A 17983-nucleotide genomic window follows, 5' to 3' on the forward strand; every position below is an offset into this window, starting at 1 on the left:
GATAGGCTCACTATAACAGCGGAGCCCTCAAGTCGGGACACCCATTTGTGGCTGCCGCACAGGATCTCAGGCAGCAATGCAGAAATCTTAACATCAGTGCTGCAGGATGGGCGGATTATATGTGGCGCACGGAGTGGGAGGCAAACACCTCCAAACTCCGTGACCACATCCCAGTCGCCGGCCCTGAGCCCCTCGGGATGGACTTGCCAAGGCTATCCTGGGGGAGGCTCAATCGTCTCCCGACTGGCGTCGGGCGTTTCCGCTCATCAATGCACAGATGGGGCTTGGCCCCAAATGCGTTGTGCGAGTGTGGCACAGAGGACCAAACCGCAGACCATGTTATCCTGGACTGCCCGGTGTACCACCCACCCAACGGGATGCATGGTCTGTCGGTATTAGATGACGAGACGATGATGTGGCTTCTGGAGGGGTGTCCAGAAACATAGCCCGGGTGAGCCCCTCAACCAGGTCTTGGGGTGGTAAAAGGGTAGCCCCTCTGCCCCGAGCCTGGTGGAGTGGAGAGGAAAATAACAACCCATACGCCGAAGAAGAAGAATATCCCTCAGCTATCCTAGCTAACCCTGACCGTCTGTCCCTAATGGCGCTTTTCCACTACAGGGTCAGCCCGGGCTGGCCCGGTTTATTATCCTTTTTCCACTGCCAAAAGTACCCATGCCATTTCTGGTACCCGTGCCGAACAAGAACTAAAATAGTTCTTGTTCGCGATGGGTGGCGAAAGGTACTTTTTTGCCAGGCTGCGTGTGACGTGTGACGCTGCTAGGGTTGGGTATTGTTCGGGTTTTATCCGGTACCGGTACCTAACCGATACTTTAAAAACGGTACCGGTACCGAAACGGTACTTAATTCGGTACTTTAGATTTTTTAAAATGACATATATATATATAATAATAACACGGTCGACAACATTAAACAGCTTTTCACTTTTTTATTGCTGAGGCACAATATATATTAGTTAAATATACACTCAAATTAAAATAAATGAAAATAAAACTCCTGAGCCTTGGGGACTCCATTAAGCTGGGGGTGCCTATCGTTGGTACTGATGTCGAATACGAGTACACGCTTGTTCGGCAGCCCCTCAAGGACATCAGAATATTCTTAGAAAAGGGATCTAGTGAAGAGGCCTGCATAGCCCCCAGAACCAAGACGACCAAGAGGAAATATAACTCTGATGAACTGGAGCCCTCCACCTCGTCAAAATCCAAACTCTGTTGCCGCTCGGCTACTACTACTCCCCTCCCCCTCTCTGGTCCATGATGACATGACGATTGATTTTTCAGGTGCACTTTCAAGTAGGGTTGGGTACCGAAAATCGGTACCGGTATATACCGGTTACTTTACATTCGGGTTGCGCAAGCTGTCAAACACGGTGCACCCTCCTACCCTTAAATGTATCCCGTGCGTTGCCAGGTGTTTCATCAAGTTAGATGTGTTCCCTGCTTTACACGCGAATGATTTTAAGCATTTTGACTCCAAACTTACCTTTCCTACAAACTTCGCGTTGTTTTCGTCGAGTCGGGTGAAATGCAGCCACTCTTTAGAACGCTTCATTAGGGCCTTCGGCATTCTCGGTGACCTCGTAGCTAGGCTAGCTAGCGAAATTCGATAATATGATGATGATAATAATAATAATAATAATAATAATACAATTCAGATAATATAATAATTTAGTATATATATGCTTTCACTCACTCTTCTTAACTCGTAACACAACTGCTCAGCTCACTACCACGACACGCACTGAGTGGAAATTTACTGAGTGGAAGGCGATGTGACGTCACCAGTTGACTGTTGCATGACACCGGACACCAGGGGGCGAGATAGAAAAATACCGAAATGAGGTACCGAAATCTCCTTTGCAATTCGGTACGGTAGATACCGAATGTAAAGTAACCGGTACAGTGTTTCCTCCAGGAATTTTTACAATGGTGGCGGGTAGTCCTGACCGCGCGCGCGCGCAGCGCGCGCCCGCGATTTTTCTGCGTGCACGCGCATGAAACGCGCACGCGCGCTCAAAACAACGACGTAATTTCAGCCAAAACTCGAGGATGGCCCAAAAAAATTAAATGTTTTCCTGTACTTCTCCCGTGTGTCTCTTATTGTCTGTGTCTGCATGTTTTTCCAGCATGTAATTCCGTTGTCAATAAAAACAAAAACACTGATCTGATGGTTTTTTTCACAACGTTATTACTTGTCACTTTAAGCCCAGGAGGGAGTTAGCGATTAGCGATGTTTAGCTTAGCTTAGTTTAACAGAAGTATCTTCACTTTTAACATGACTTCCCGTGGTCGTAGAGGGCTGGTCGACGGCTTAAAATGACCGTGTAGACCTGTAGACCTTATATAGTCATATATAACCTTATGACCTATATATAACCTATATGACCTTATAGTCTTGTGTTTCTACCCCGGGCATAGCCGGTGTTATTCACGGACAAACACTCCTGTTAGAGTGGTTCTAGTACACTGGACATAGGTAACACATAGAGAGGCTTCTCCTCTCTCTCTCCATACTACACTACACTACACTACGCTAGCTCGCGGTGTTCGGGTGACAGCCAGGGCGCGTTCGTAAATACGCTCTGGAAATCTGATCAGCACTCACGGAATGCCTCTTGTCCAATCAAATGACTTGGTCCCTTTATGACGTTGAACCCAGTGTGCGCTCCGGGGCTCTCAGAGCGAATTTACGAACGCAGCCTCAAGTTCAATACTCGCGACACACACGGACTGGTCCAGTTTCAGCGCTTGTGGGTGTGTCTAGCGCTGTGAAGGTCTGAAAAGCGGCCTAAATCTTTTTTTTTTTTTTTGGTTGAGAAATCTGAATGGTGGCGGAGGAAATTCCATCGTGGCGGCGCGCCACGATGAAATGCATGTAGAGGAAACACTGCGGTATATACCGGTACCGATTTTCGGTACCCAACCCTAGACACTGCACACCGTTGATTGGTCAATGGAAATCGTCATCCCATGTTCATAGATTTCTTCGCTAACCGCCATCTTTAAATACCACAACAGATTTCGCTCTAGGAAAATGTCACTTACTGTTTCTGTAATAACTTATTAATAAAGATTAGAAAAGTTATGCTAACCATCGTACTATCTTAGTTTAATGTCATTTCAATGCATCATATAACTTTTATTTACAACAAGCATAACAAAAAAATCGCTATTATGGCGATGTCCTGTGCCTATGCTGTTCCTCAGTCCAGCTGCAGTCAAATGCCGGTTGATTCGCGTCTTGCTCCCTTTAACATGTCGGCGTTTCCCTGGTTGCGAGATCTAAACTATTAGAACTGAAAGCGGCAGGTAACAGGCACGTAACATCCATATGCTGTATATATAAAGAAATACATTTGACTACCAGCAAGACACCGGAGCACTCTCATCTATAACAAACGCGGAGATTGTATGAGCCCCGCGTCAGTCAGCCTTTCCGTAGAAATACATTGCTCCGTTATATATCTAACGTTACATGTTTTAAGGCTGATCTGTGCATGATAGTGCTGCATTATGTTGATCTATCTATATCGATCTATTCTTGCCAATTCCTTATTACCAGTGGAAAGGGGGAAGGCTTAAAAACTTTGAATGGAATTCAATGGAGGAAGCATGATACTCGCTCAGAGTTCATCTCGCTTTCCCCCCCGTTGATGTATTAAACAATCTAAGCAATCTAATCAGAGCAGTTGTTATTATGTAATATTATGCGATTTTTTCGCGTACGCGCGCTCAAAACAACGACGTCATTTCAGCCAAAACTCGAAAATAAAATGTTTTCCTGTAAATTAAAAACAAGGGTAGTCCGTCCGTCCGTCCCTCTCTGGAATGGAATGGAATGGACTTTATTTGTCATTGCTACAGTACAGGTACCAGACAACGAAATGGTCCATTAAATAAAATGACACGGTTCAAATGTTCACGCCGGCAGTCCGGCTCTCACACATACTGGCAGCGTCCCGGTCTGACTTAGCTCTCGTTTGTGCACGGCTTTCTTTCTTTCCTTCCTTCCTTCCTTCCTTTATGTGAAGTGGCCGGTCCCGGGCACAGCTGCCTCGCATCCGCTCAACGAGCCCGGCGGTTCGGTGCTGCGCTGATTAGCGGATGCGGGACAGCTGTGTGAGCGGATCGCTCCATCTCTCATCTTGATGAAGATGAATGATCTTTATTGTCATTGTAACAGGTACAACGTAATTTAAATGAGGAATCACAAAACAGTTTTGCAAGCGCGTCGCTTCGCGCTTGTGGGTGTGTCTAGCGCTGTGAAGGTCTGAAAAGCGGCCTAAATCTTTTTTTTTTTTTTTTGGTTGAGAAATCTGCATGGTGGCGGAGGAAATTCCATCGTGGCGGACCGCCACGATGAAATGCATGTAGAGGAAACACTGTGTATTTGAAATGCCGATAGATTCGCGTCTTGCTCCGAAACCGGAGCTGGGAGCTGTTGGTGCAGACAGGATTTTACAGTGTTCATTCAAACTATCGTAATTCATGAACTATATGCCCAATCTAAAAAATTCAAACAGTTTCTGAAAGCAGAGAAGTTGCACTTTTTGAACAGTTGAGTACTTTAGGCTTACTACGGTAGTTCACCAACAAAAAAAGCACAGTGCTCAACGTGTCAGGAGAAATAAAAATAGAATCGTGTCGCATTTCATGTCGGCATTTCCTGAACTGAAAGCGGCAAGTAACAGGCACTTAACGTTACATGTTGTAAGGCTGATCTGTGCACGATAGTGCTGCATTTTGACATAATTCTTATCGCATTTCCCCCAGCTGATCTGTATAGCGGGGGGAATCTTATGACACGTAACTCCTCCTACAGTCCCCGGTCCGTCCTGTATAGTGGAAAATGTCTCGTACCCAGAACTGTTCAAAAGCGTGCCGAGGCGAGCCGTGCTGACCCGTGCCGTGCCGGTCAATGGAAAAGCGCCAAAAGCTAGCCTAGCTAGCCCTGACCGTCTTAACAGGACCATGTCCCTCAGCTAACCTAGCTAGCCCTGACCGTCTTAACAGGACCATGTTTCTCAGCTAACCTAGCTAGCCTTGACCGTCTATACAGGATCATGTCCCTCAGCTAGCCTAGCTAGCCCTGACCGTCTTAACAGGACCATGTTTCTCAGCTAGCCTAGCTAGCCCTGACCGTCGGTCCCTCAGCTAGCTTAGCTAGCCCTGACCTTCTTAACAGGACCATGTCCCTCAGCTAACCTAGCTAGCCCTGACCGTCTTAGCCCTTAGCATCTATGCGTTGTTCATATCACACCCCCTAACTAGTTTTACATTTTACATTCAACTCAAGACTAAGTTGGTGAGTTAGTGCCACTTAGCTAGCTGGCTTGGTTGCCATTATTTGTGACACTGATGTCAGAGAGAGCAATGTTGCATTGTGTTATCTAGCTCAGTTCATACCAAGATTGTTATTGTCACTTTCTGCAAGAATACATTGGTTTTTCCCCCTCCTCCCTAGGAACTCGGCCTATCCGTGCTTGACCAAATTGTGTTGATGTATGGACGTGCCTCAGCGCTGATAGAGATTGGACAACCTGAGGTAATCTAAATGATTATCTTTCACGTGCCTAGCAGGCTACTGTGCTTTCTAAGTATATGGTCTGTAAAGGTGCATCTTTCTGCCTGTATTCTCATGTGTTTCGATCATTTTGCCCCACTTAGGAACTTGCTGAAGCTGGAAGGGAATTGGAATTGATCAAATCCTACGAACAGAGGAAGTTTCAGTGTCTGGTGTACTACGGCATTGGGAAAGTGTATCTGAAAGAGAACAGGTAGCTATGGGTGCCAGAATGTCCACAAATCACTCGTCAGTGTTAAGCCCAATTTATACTTCTGCGTAAAATCGACGGTGTAGGTTGACGCGCACCTCTCCAAAAATGTAACTACGCGGCAGTGCCTACGCAACCGTAAGCACTGTGATTGGTCCGCTTAATAGCACATGATTCCGATATGATTCCGACTCTCTCGTAGACCAAAATGCGGAAGCCATGACAGAAATGTAATTTACTTTTTCTGTAATTACTTATTAATAAAGATTTGAAAAATTATGACAACCATCGTATTATCTTAGTTTAATGTCATTTCAATGAATCATAGCACTTTTATTTACAACAAGCATAAAAAATTTTTTCTCTATTATGCCGCTTTGAGTACACCGTTCCAACGGAGCGCCCTATGGAAGCGTCAGGCACAGCCTTCCTATAAGGAGCACGATTCACATTTACGAGATGTACAATCCTGTTAATTTAGAAATAAATTATTAGTTACAGGGAGCCCCATGGCTGTTTGTTGGGTTTAAATTATATTTATGATAGACATAATGTAAAGTTATCTATAAGAACTGTGATTGGTCCGCTTGGTAGCGTCACATTCCGACTCTCGTAAATGCGGAAGCCATGACAGAAATATCATTTACTTTTTCTGTAATTACTTATTAATAAAGATTTGAAAAATTATGATAACCATCTTATTATGCCGCTATGAGTACACCGACCAATGCGACGCAGTGACCAACAGAGAAGTATAAATTGGGAGAGCCCTTACGTAGGCTACGGCGTAGCCGTGCGTAAATTCGACGCAGAAGTATAAATTGGGCTTTAGGATGAATTTGTTTCCATGGCAGCCGGTCATCCTGTTTACCATAACTGGCTTCGTTCCCAAGGAAAATGTGAACGACCGCATGATGCTAGGGCCAGACACGAGGTTTGATGGCCAACCATTTTCTGTGTGTCTATAAAGACAGTCATTTCCCCTTAGTCATTCCTCATTCGATGTTTGACCACTGATGTTTGTGCAAGCATCTGTATGAGCCCAGGGGCCTCATTTATAAAAAAAGTACTTGAACGTCATCTTTGACTTTCACGTAAGCACATTTTTCTAAACGGACGTAAGCATTATTTATAAAACGGGCTGAGATGGTTTAAAGGTCCGTACGTGCTTCCTTCTATAAATACCAACGCAGGTAAAATTAACGCAGGTGAATGAGGCTTGTATTAACGCCCTGTGATAGCGGCTCAATTATAGCGGCTGAATTAAGACAAGTGCTATAATATAGGGTAGGCGTTCGTCTGGAAGCGGGAGAGGGCAGAGAAGGGTGGCTTCTCGGTAAGTTGCATTTGTAACGTTTGATCATGACAACTAATCAGGCACATGCTTATACTCAGTACTCAAGTTGTAAAAGAAAATCAGGGGAGGTGGTGGATTTGATCATATGAGGACAATTTTAGCATCCCCTCAGCGTCAGTGACTTCAGTGTCAGTAACTTGGTAAAAATGTAATTGCATTGCATTGCGTGCCCTCTCGCACCTTGAAATAGCAGTAATACCACGTTCATTGATAAAATGACAAAGTATGGAAAGAGGGGGGCGATTTTGAGTGTGTTTATTTCTGGGAGTGCTGCTTGTACTGTAATAATATAATGGTCTTATTCTTATCAGGTGGTCTTATTCTTATATGGCTGCGAACTCCCAGACACCGGAGAAAATCCAGTATAATTTAGCGCGTGGCCGGGCAAGGTCCGTTGTGGAACGCACTAGGCATGTTGAAGGGGAGATAGACAGCTCCGGAGGGATATAAAGGAAGACTGAAATACAATCATAAACATCAGTTCCTTTTAAATCTAGAATTAAACTAATTTTCTCGGCTGATAACAACATCGTTAATTTTATTACGAGCCACTTGCATGAATTACAGTAGGCAGTGCGGCTCACATGCCCGTAATAACTCCGCATAACCAGTAGGTAATGTGCGTACGCAAGGTCAATCGACGTAGAGCTACGATCGTGTGATTCGTGTCCACGGTCAAATTGACTCACGTTGAAATTGTATAAATCACTACGTTGACATGGTTTTCTACGTACGACACGGGTTGGATCAAAATTTGATCTGAGTACTTACTATAAATGAGGCCCCAGATCTGAATAAATTGTCTTGCTTCAACTTTCCATGAACTTTATTCATCACCACCCACTTGGATTTTATACTTCAGTATCAGAAATCATCTTTACAGTCAGCAAACCCCATGTTATATACTGTGTTCTTATGCAACTGTTGTGTTGTGTCTCCTTTGTAGGTTCCAAATTGCCCTGAAGCAGTTTTCAGATTCTTTGCAGATGGTTAAGAAGCAGGTGACACCTGGTAAACTGACCTGGCCCACAACAAAAGATATTGTTAAAGAAACTCAGCCAGACTATTTCAAGGTACCTCATCATTTGTACTCTTAACAAGGTTTGGGTGGACTTTTGTCCTGCTTGTCCTCCAGGGCATTTAGTTACATTTATTTACAGCTGAATGCAATTTATAGGCTGTTTTTCTCTGTGACAAGTATTTGTCATTGCCTACATTTGACATTGTGTTGTATTCCAAACTACTTCAGGGACTTTTGGAGAAATCCATAGAGTTGTGCAAATTCCCGCCCAAACCAGATGCCATTTGTCGACACCAGAATGGCCCTGGCCATTCCAAATTTGAAATTTACTTCACTGATCCGGATTTCAAGGTAAATGGTGGATGATTTGAACTAAGGTAGCCTCTGGACATGACAGGCAGACCTATCCTACTGCTCCTCAGTGCTCAACACTCCCGTTCTTACTCTTCATAGGGTTTCATTCGAATGATTTGCTGCCAAAGCTGCACGGTTGAATACCATATCAGCTGTTGGAAGACGTTGAAAGCTGCATCATTCTCTGATAAGAATGAAAAGGTGATTTTTGACATTTACATTTTTGACATTTAACACTGACTCTTTTATCCAAAGTGTACAAAGTACATTTGTCGAAAGTAAGTGAATCATTTATACATCAGTCACCATAAGAAAACACATCTATGCTAGGACCAGGGGCCTTTCACAATGCTAGAAGAAGGAATGTGCACACCAGTGTTATTTGCATCTCACCTGCTAATATCCTCATGTCATCCTTTTACCCACAGGAGTTCCTGCAGGAAATGTGCTTTACTCCAGACTGTGGGGGTAGAATCTGTAGTATTAAAATCTATGGTTCCACAGGGCTTATCAAATGTAAGGTAAGGTATTTCTCTGCATTTCCAATGAGTAAATGATCACACATCCCCTGTGCTAATGAAGCCTTGATGCTGAAACACCTCCACAGTGACTGCTGATATGTGTTCAATTATAATGTATTTTTCTGTATTAGAGAGCTGGCCGTATTATTGACATATTGGATCAACCCTGGGCTACAGCACCCAAAGACACATTTATCACAACTATAGCTAGAAGAACGTGGTGGTCTGTGGCTCAGTTAGTAGAGCATGGTGCTAACAATTCTTAAGTTGTAGGTATTTGTTATTATTATAACATCTTTTGAGAGTTGAGCCCATCTTTTCCTTATTGTTTCTCTGTAGTTGACATGATATTGAAGGTCTCTGTTGATTTAGAACACATAATAATAATAATAATAATAATAATAATAATAATAATAACTAGACAGGGACAATTCCTGTGGGAATTGTGAAGTGTGCTTGCCCCTCCAGCCAGTAGGGGGCAGGTCAGTGGCCTCTGGGCCCTCCCCACCCCTGCACCTGCCCCACCCCCCCACCCCTGCACCTGGGCCACTCCCCTGCACCCCCCGGTGAAGACCGCGTTTCTCTAGCTCACCCAGGGGCCGAGTTGTGGGGTGTGTGTGTGTGTGTGTGTGTGTGTGTGTGTGTGTGTGCGCGCGCGTGTATGTGTGAGTGAGTGTGTCTCTATGCTGGTCCACTCTCTCTACCACCCGGCCGCACCTGTTTTGAGTCCTATCAACACATCTGTTGACAGTGGCAAATAGGGCTGTCCCTAACGACTATTTTTCTAACGATTAATCTAGCGATTATTTTTTCGGTTAGTCGATTACTCTAACGACTAATTTAACGATTAGTCTAACGATTATTTTTTTGCTGTTCGGTTAATGTGTCACTTAATTTTCCCCAAATAAATGTCAAAAACTTCTCTTATTAACATTTCAGTATTTTATTCAATTATTCTTGTACAAATATATAAATTAGGCTTCTGCACTGCAGAGCAATATTCCACAACAAAAAATATCCTCTCTTTCTTACAGTCCAACATAAAATATAATATTATAAAATATAAAAGTTCTCACATTCATAACATTCTCCCCCTCTCTCTGCTCTCCCCCTCCCACGCTCCTCTCTCCCCCCGCTTGCCTCCTGGTTATTATTATTATTATAGGTCAGTATTTCTCAAAGTGTGGGGCGGGCGCGTCGCGAGAGACAGTTAGGAGGTCACAAGTTACAGTATCTTAGCTGTTCATAATGATGGCATGTCTAACAGGGACACTGACAGAGAAAAGAAAAACAACAGAAAATCACAATACTTGAGAGTAGGGATGCACCGAATGATCGGCCAGGTTCAGAGGGATAAGCCTTAACCGCGCCATTGATGTACGACTGTGTCGGAGATCTCCTGTCGATAAAAGCTCGCATGATTATACTACTATCTAGTATACTAGTATACATACTATCGCATGTGCGGAGTCCATACTCCACTCCACCCACTTTACAGCACAATCGGAGTTCGGCCATTCCGTAATCCGTGTGAATGTTCGCCAATGTGAGACGTTAATTTTTTATGACGCGATCAAACAGTGCAAGCAAACCATGCTGTTCTGTAAATGAGACGATTATTGAGTGATGACTGCCTACTGCCAAGTAATATAATTACAGCAAACATGCCGGCAGTTTGGTATCTGTTCTCTGACTCTGAAAGACAACAAGAGGCACATTCTGATATTATAGACTTCCGGTTTCGTTTTCGCGTCTTCAAAATAAAAGCGCGAGTTAAGCGTTGTTGAAAATCAATGACACGTCGCTCGTAACTGGTCGCAGCCATGTTGTTTATTTGCGACGCACCAACGCACATTACGCAAGTTGACGTATTGACGTAGTCGATTACGTCGACGCGTCGTCCCAGCCCTAGTGGCAAATTCGTTGTCATAGCAACTCACTCTAGCCTGACCTCTGCTTGTCTTTGGCTAGCTCTGAAACAAACAGCTGAAACGTAAAAACTATTAATGTTTGGGCTTATATGTTGATATTTTGAGTGACAGTAAGAGTTGTTCTACGTTTCCATGTAACATTTTTGAATATAGACATACAATTGTAGCCGTGGGAGCAGTTTGCAAAATGCGTACACAAAGTTCAAAAACGTTTTCTGCTCACTCTGTTCTCAAAGATCCGCCATTGAATTTCAATGGCGATTTCTCTCCACAAAAAGTCTGTGTCTGTGTGCGTGTGTGTGTGAGTGTGTGTATGTGTGTGTGTGTGCATTGTGGGTAAACCGTATGCCGTAACCTTCCGCCGGACAATAGCAACGCGAGTTGGAACGAGCCGCACGTTTTGACACCTCATGTCTACCTAGTGCCAAAACTGTGGGACGAGAAGCCGGGGCAAATTTAGCTATAATAATAATATTATTAATAATAAAATATATGTGCAAGAACAATAAGTGCTGCTTGCTACTGCAAGCACACTTAATAACCAGACAGGGCCAATTCCTGTGGAAATTGTGAAGTGTGCTTGCCCCTCACAGCCAGTAGGGGGCAGGTCAGCGGCATCTGGGCCCCCCACCCCCCCCTGCACCTGGGCCACTCCCCTGCACCCCCCGGCGAAGACCGTGTTTCTCTAGCTCACCCAGAGGCCAAGTTGTGGGGTGTGTGTGTGTGCGCGTGCGTGCGTGCGCGTCTGTTTGCTGGTCCACTCTCTCTACCACCCTGCCCCCCCGGCGAAACCCGCGTGTCTTTACGTCACCCAGAGGCCGAGCTGTGGCGTTTTCAATATTGCCAAATTCATTGTCTATGGACTTTTTTGGCCGCTTAACGGGGCATTGTGGGTAAATCGTATGCTGTAACCTTCCACCGGACAATAGCAACACGAGTTGGAACGAGCCGCATGTTTTGACACCTCATGTCTACCTAGTGCCAAAACTGTGGGACGAGAAGCCGGGGCAAATTTTGCTATAATAATAAGTTATATGTACAATAACAATAAGTGCTGCTTGCTACTGCAAGCACACTTAATAACAATAAGTGCTGCTTGCTACTGCAAGCACACTTAATAATAATAATAATAATAATAATAATGATCATAAATAATTATGTGTTATTCCTTCTCTCTTAGTTTGAATCACCTGTCATAAAACCCATGGGTACTGTGAAGTTGAGAGTAAATCAGGAATGTACAAGGTGAGTTGAATCACTTTGCTCTGCTTATTACCCAATATCACTGGTATACATCGTATTACACACCTACTGTACTGTACATATCCAGTATTACACACACCTACTGTACTGTACCTATCCAGTATTACACACACCTACTGTACTGGACCTATCCAGTATTACACACACCTACTGTACTGGACCTATCCAGTATTACACACACCTACTATACTGGACCTATCCAGTATTACACACACCTACTATACTGGACCTATCCAGTATTACACACACCTACTGTACTGGACCTATCCAGTATTACACACACCTACTGTACTGGACCTATCCAGTATTAGACACACCTACTGTACTGTACCTATCCAGTATTACACACACCTACTGTACTGGACCTATCCAGTATTACACACACCTACTGTACTGTACCTATCCAGTATTACACACACCTACTGTACTGGACCTATCCAGTATTACACACACCTACTGTACTGGACCTATCCAGTATTACACACACCTACTGTACTGGACCTATCCAGTATTACACACACCTACTGTACTGGACCTATCCAGTATTAGACACACCTACTGTACTGGACCTATCCAGTATTACACACACCTACTGTACGGTACCTATCCAGTATTACACACACCTACTGTACTGTACCTATCCAGTATTACACACACCTACTGTACTGGACCTATCCAGTGACCTTAACTGAAGCACTAATCACTTGAATTGAATGGTTCTGTATTTTTCTGTTCTTAATCTGGGATTGTTTTTCTTTTTGCCCCCCAGTCTCAAGAAGTTGAAATCCAAAGCGGATCGTAGGCTTAGGCGTAAGCAACATCGGCAAGATGCATCTCTGGAAAAACAAGAGGAGAAAGATCGAACTGCTTTGGTGAAGGACAAGAAGGATGCCATGGAGTCTACAGGTACTAACTCTTACATGGAGTCTACAGGTACTAACTCTTACATGGAGTCTACAGGTACTAACTCTTACATGGAGTCTACAGGTACTAACTATTACATGGATTATTCTCCAACAGTACTTCCTCTAGACAGACAGACAGATCTTGTATTAGATAATGTATTATTCTTCAACAGTACTTCCTCCAGAGAGACAGACACAGACAGACACAGACACAGACACAGACACAGACAGACACAGACAGACACAGACAGACACAGACAGACACAGACAGACACAGACAGACACAGACAGACACAGACAGACACAGACAGACACAGACAGACACAGACAGACACAGACAGAAACAGACAGACACCCCAGGCCACACGACGTGGATACTTGATGCATGATGCATTCTTGTCCCTGTTGCATTCCAAACTCGACACCTGACACCCCTTATATACTGTGCAAACATTCCTCCTCTAACACTTAAGGAGCCGTGCCTATTTCACTACTCTTAGCGCCGCCATATATATATATAAAAACATTATGCTACAAATATCAATCTTATTCACTGAAATATATAATAATATGTTGAATTAGATTCAGTGAATAAGATTGATATTTGTAACAAACACATCTCGTTCACTTCTTAGTGTCCCCCTGCGTCCTCTGCTGATATTGAAGAGCATTGCAGCCTTGGAAAAAAAAGATGGCGGCCAATACTAGCACAAATACTGCAAAATAGCTTTATACTAGCTAGGTTTAGAAAATGTAAGGATACTAGATGGTAGAACGCACATATCTAGGAAAGGTAATTCTTCTATAGTCGTTCTGAAATTTGATCGAGTGCAAAGATATAATAATTTTTTTACTCACAGGGGTCACAGTGACCCCTCACAGCCCTTCTAGTGTTAATAGTTACTCTCTCTTCCAGCGTCATCACCTACGTGGCTGATTTACGGGGACCGTGTCCTGCTCCAGATCAGCGAGAACAAGGAGCTCTTCAGAGACGAGAGCCACAACATCTCTACCCTGATGAAGACCCTGCAGCCCTGGATGGACCTGGACCGCATCAAGGGGAACCCGCTGGCCCTGCTGCTGTGGGAGGGCAGGCAGCCAGAGACGCTGTGGGAGGTGATGGAGCTGCTGCTGGAGAGGAGGAACCGGGTGTGGGCGCGGGTCTTCATCCACTCCCTCAGCAGCTCCCTGGACAGCAGCCCTGGGCTCTGTGACTGGGCCCACCAGTTGGACACGGCAGGTCAGCTCACATGTCTCTGATAACCAGGACCTCTCATTGTTTTACCTCAGAACAGCAGGAAAACCTTTTCTTTCTTTCTTTTTACATTTTTATAAACTACAACTGGTTGAAATAGAGTGGTAGTCTTTTCCCAGGATGTGATTAGCAGAGGTGGGAGTAAGTCATACATGTGCAAGTCACAAGTCAATTCATATTGATTGATATGATTCTGATGATCTACCCCAGTTTCTACATTTAAATCAGTTAGCCTAATAGACAGTGGTCATGAAAGGTTTAGTTTTATTTTAAACATTAACAAAAAATGTTGACATTTTGTGGCAATCAATAACACGCCTCCTAAATGAACAACAAGAATAGTGTATAAACTAAAAACAAGTATATACAAATATACATATTGCCTAAAATGTACATCTTACTGACATTACTAAAGATTACATGAAACTATTCTAGTATAATGGTTTTAGTATGCCACTAAATACCGACATTACTAAACATTAGGGTACATCAAACCATGAAAAGTTATTCAAATTATTCAAGTATAATGACTTTTGTCAAGCATGAACTGCTTGTAACTTTTATGGGACAAGCATGAACTGTAACTTTTATTGGACATGCTACTTCCAATGCTCTGCAGTTGCAAAAACATTTATTTGATAGTACTTTGTCACTTGTGAGCGAGAGGGTCGCATTATCACCACGTTCTTGATGCAGGTACTGCTATAACTATTGCCACCTTGAACACAGACAAAACAGCTTAAACGTAACCAGCCAATAAGTTAGCTAAAAAGACACCTTCAATTAGCTACCTTTCTTTATGGGTTTTCTAGTGACAGATGAAGTTGGATGTTGTGGTGGTGGTCGTGTCACAGATTTCTGAGCTGCAGACTTTTCATAACGCTGCTCACTTGTTATTACCGTTGTCGACAAAATAATCATTGTCCCGCTGCCATGACAGCTGTCCATTGGGTTGCCAGGTAACAGGTTACGCTCATTGCACTAGAAGTCACTCAATCGCGTTTCAAAACAAAACATTCTAACTTCTCAATATCTAGAATTGCTAAATATAATTGCTAAAATTACATTTTGAGTCCTTTCGAGTCATGTATCTCAAGTCTAAGTCAAGTCTTAAGTCATGAATACCAAGTCAAAGTCAAGTCGAGTCTTTTATCAATGTTAGTCAAGCAAGTCTCGAGTCCTCAAATTTGCGACTCGAGTCCGACTCAAGTCAAGTCATGTGACTCGAGTCCCCCACCTCTGGTGATTAGCGTCTGCGTGAGTTGAATATAGTTGACTTAAATGGGTTTTTACTGACAACTCCAGCTAGCATCTTGCTCATCATTTCCCCCCCTCCTCCCCACTTTCTCCACTCCTCCCTGCTGTTCTCCACAGGGCTGAATGCAGCGGGACAGTTCATCGACCGCTACGCCGAGCACCTGGAGGAGCTGGACCTCGCCCCCTTACTCACCTTCCCCCCGCTGCAGGACATGCTTATAGAGAAGTTTGGGACCATGCCTAAGTTTTTCAGCCGTGTGGGATTGACTGTAACAGAATACCTAAAGCAGGCACCACCTCAGGAGATGAGGCTGTTTATCTGGACTCTGGAGGAGCATAAAGAGCAGTATGCCACCTGCCACGCTGTGCTGGATGAGTATTTTGAAATGATGGGTAAGCGTTCAGATTGGACTACACTGTGTTTTTTTTATTTTTTTTTACAAGGGTGATGTTTGAGCCCAGGCTGGGTATGGGATGGTTCTGCTTCCTGTAACTCCCCTGTTCTCTGTTCTCCACCTCTTTCAGACGGCCTTTGTTTAGTCATTAAAAAGACTGAGAAAGACAGTGAAAATCTAAATGTAAGTAAAGACAAAGTGTCAATAAAATATAATTGTTTTGAAGATTTACAATCCAGCCACGGCCCAAAAAACGAATGAACCTTTTTAGCAATCTTCACACTAATCTCATTTCAGAAACCCCCTATTAAGACTAGGAACAGACATCGCAAAAAGAAACAGAAAGACCCGAAGGTGAGCATGATGGTCTTGATACTAGTCTTAGTATTGTGTTTGGACCCGTCTGTGTGCTTGCAGTTAAACATCACTCAAATGGTCTGTTTTATCTGTTGTTGTCCTCAGGCTGTTATTCACATATCAGGAGTGAGAGGTGGAGCACCAAGAGACGAAGACGAGGAGGATTATTTTGATGACTCTTTGTAAGTTGAAGAATCAGTACAACACCATCAGTACACCACCATCAGTACACCACCATCAGTACACCACCATCAGTACAACACCATCAGTACACCACCACCAGTACAACACCATCAGTACACCACCATCAGTACACCACCATCAGTACACCACCATCAGTACACCACCATGTTATGCTATCTAATGTGTTGAGAAGCAATGGAAATGAATCAAGAAATTGATAGAGTAGGCTAACTTACATTATCATTGTTCTATATGCAACAGAACAGATCACCCAGCATTGCTAATGAAAATAATCAACGAATGTGAGTCTAATACCAATACTTGCTCAATAGGTCTTAAAATCTATTAAAAGTGGTCTTATAAAGGTCTTAAATGTAACTTGTTGAAACCTGCAGGAACCCGCATAATTATTTTGAGAACAGGTTGCTTACATTAATTATGAGGGTGTTAAGGTCAGGGCCATCGCTACTTACACGCGCATCATTGTTAGACCACTGTTAATGATAGAGCTAACCATCTACGGGCAAAAAAAAAGTGTCACCTTTTTGGACCATCGCCAGTTTGCACCCCTGTATTGCGATTAACGATAAAAACGATAATCGTCCCATCCCTAATCAGTACACCACCATCAGTGCAACATCAGTACAACATCATCAGTACACCACCATCAGTACAACATCATCAGTACACCACCATCAGTACACCACCATCAGTACACCACCATCAGTACACCACCATCAGTACACCACCATCAGTACACCATCAGTACACCACCATCAGTACACCACCGTCAGTACAACACCGTCAGTACAACACTGTCAGTACAACACCGTCAGTACAACATCGTCAGTACAACACCGTCAGTACAACACCGTCAGTACAACACCATCAGTACAGTCGTTGGTTTTAAACCTGCAGACAGCAGTTAGTTGGTTATGAAGCTGAGGAACGGGGTTGGAGTAATAGAACATCTCTCAGATGTCTAGGGCTTCGTTCACACTGCAGGTCTTGATGCTCAATTCCGATTTTTTTACACAGATCCGATTTTTTTGTTTGGCAGTTCACATTACTTTTAAAATGTGACCTATATTTGGCCTAGGCCTACATTGACTCCCGTGTGAACATTCCACGGCCCTGAACAGACCCGCATGTGCAGAAGGACAGGGCACTGTTTACAATAATAATAATAATAATAATAATACATTAGACTTATATAGCGCTTTTCTAGACACTCAGACACTTTACAAACTGAAAAGATCGAGTAGTAAAATAAAAAGAAACAACATTTTTTATAAAAGAAAGTATAGGGGCCTAATTAATTTGTAGATGACTAAATCTAAATCTAAGTGTCTTTGTAGGATACAGGTCTACTCTGTATACTGTCTGCAAG

The 17983-nt window shown here is 43.5% G+C and overlaps 1 protein-coding gene across 2 annotated transcripts in view; it reads left to right on the top strand.

Moving 5' to 3' along the window:
- The window catches only part of ttc3 (tetratricopeptide repeat domain 3), a 60804-nt gene that overhangs the window by 21739 nt on the left and 21082 nt on the right, over window positions 1-17983 (top strand). For both annotated transcript variants that reach the window (XM_080528582.1, XM_080528583.1), the window contains exons 18-30: window positions 5485-5565; window positions 5688-5797; window positions 8098-8224; window positions 8401-8523; window positions 8626-8727; window positions 8955-9047; window positions 12159-12223; window positions 13011-13147; window positions 14063-14386; window positions 15776-16051; window positions 16184-16236; window positions 16351-16407; window positions 16516-16592. In XM_080528582.1, the coding sequence (XP_080384708.1) occupies window positions 5485-5565; window positions 5688-5797; window positions 8098-8224; window positions 8401-8523; window positions 8626-8727; window positions 8955-9047; window positions 12159-12223; window positions 13011-13147; window positions 14063-14386; window positions 15776-16051; window positions 16184-16236; window positions 16351-16407; window positions 16516-16592 (1625 nt within the window). The remainder of the gene's footprint in view (window positions 1-5484; window positions 5566-5687; window positions 5798-8097; window positions 8225-8400; window positions 8524-8625; window positions 8728-8954; window positions 9048-12158; window positions 12224-13010; window positions 13148-14062; window positions 14387-15775; window positions 16052-16183; window positions 16237-16350; window positions 16408-16515; window positions 16593-17983) is intronic.

The sequence above is a fragment of the Nansenia antarctica genome (assembly GCF_963989245.1).
Source record: "Nansenia antarctica genome assembly, chromosome: 4".
NCBI classification, from domain to species: domain Eukaryota; kingdom Metazoa; phylum Chordata; class Actinopteri; order Argentiniformes; family Microstomatidae; genus Nansenia; species Nansenia antarctica.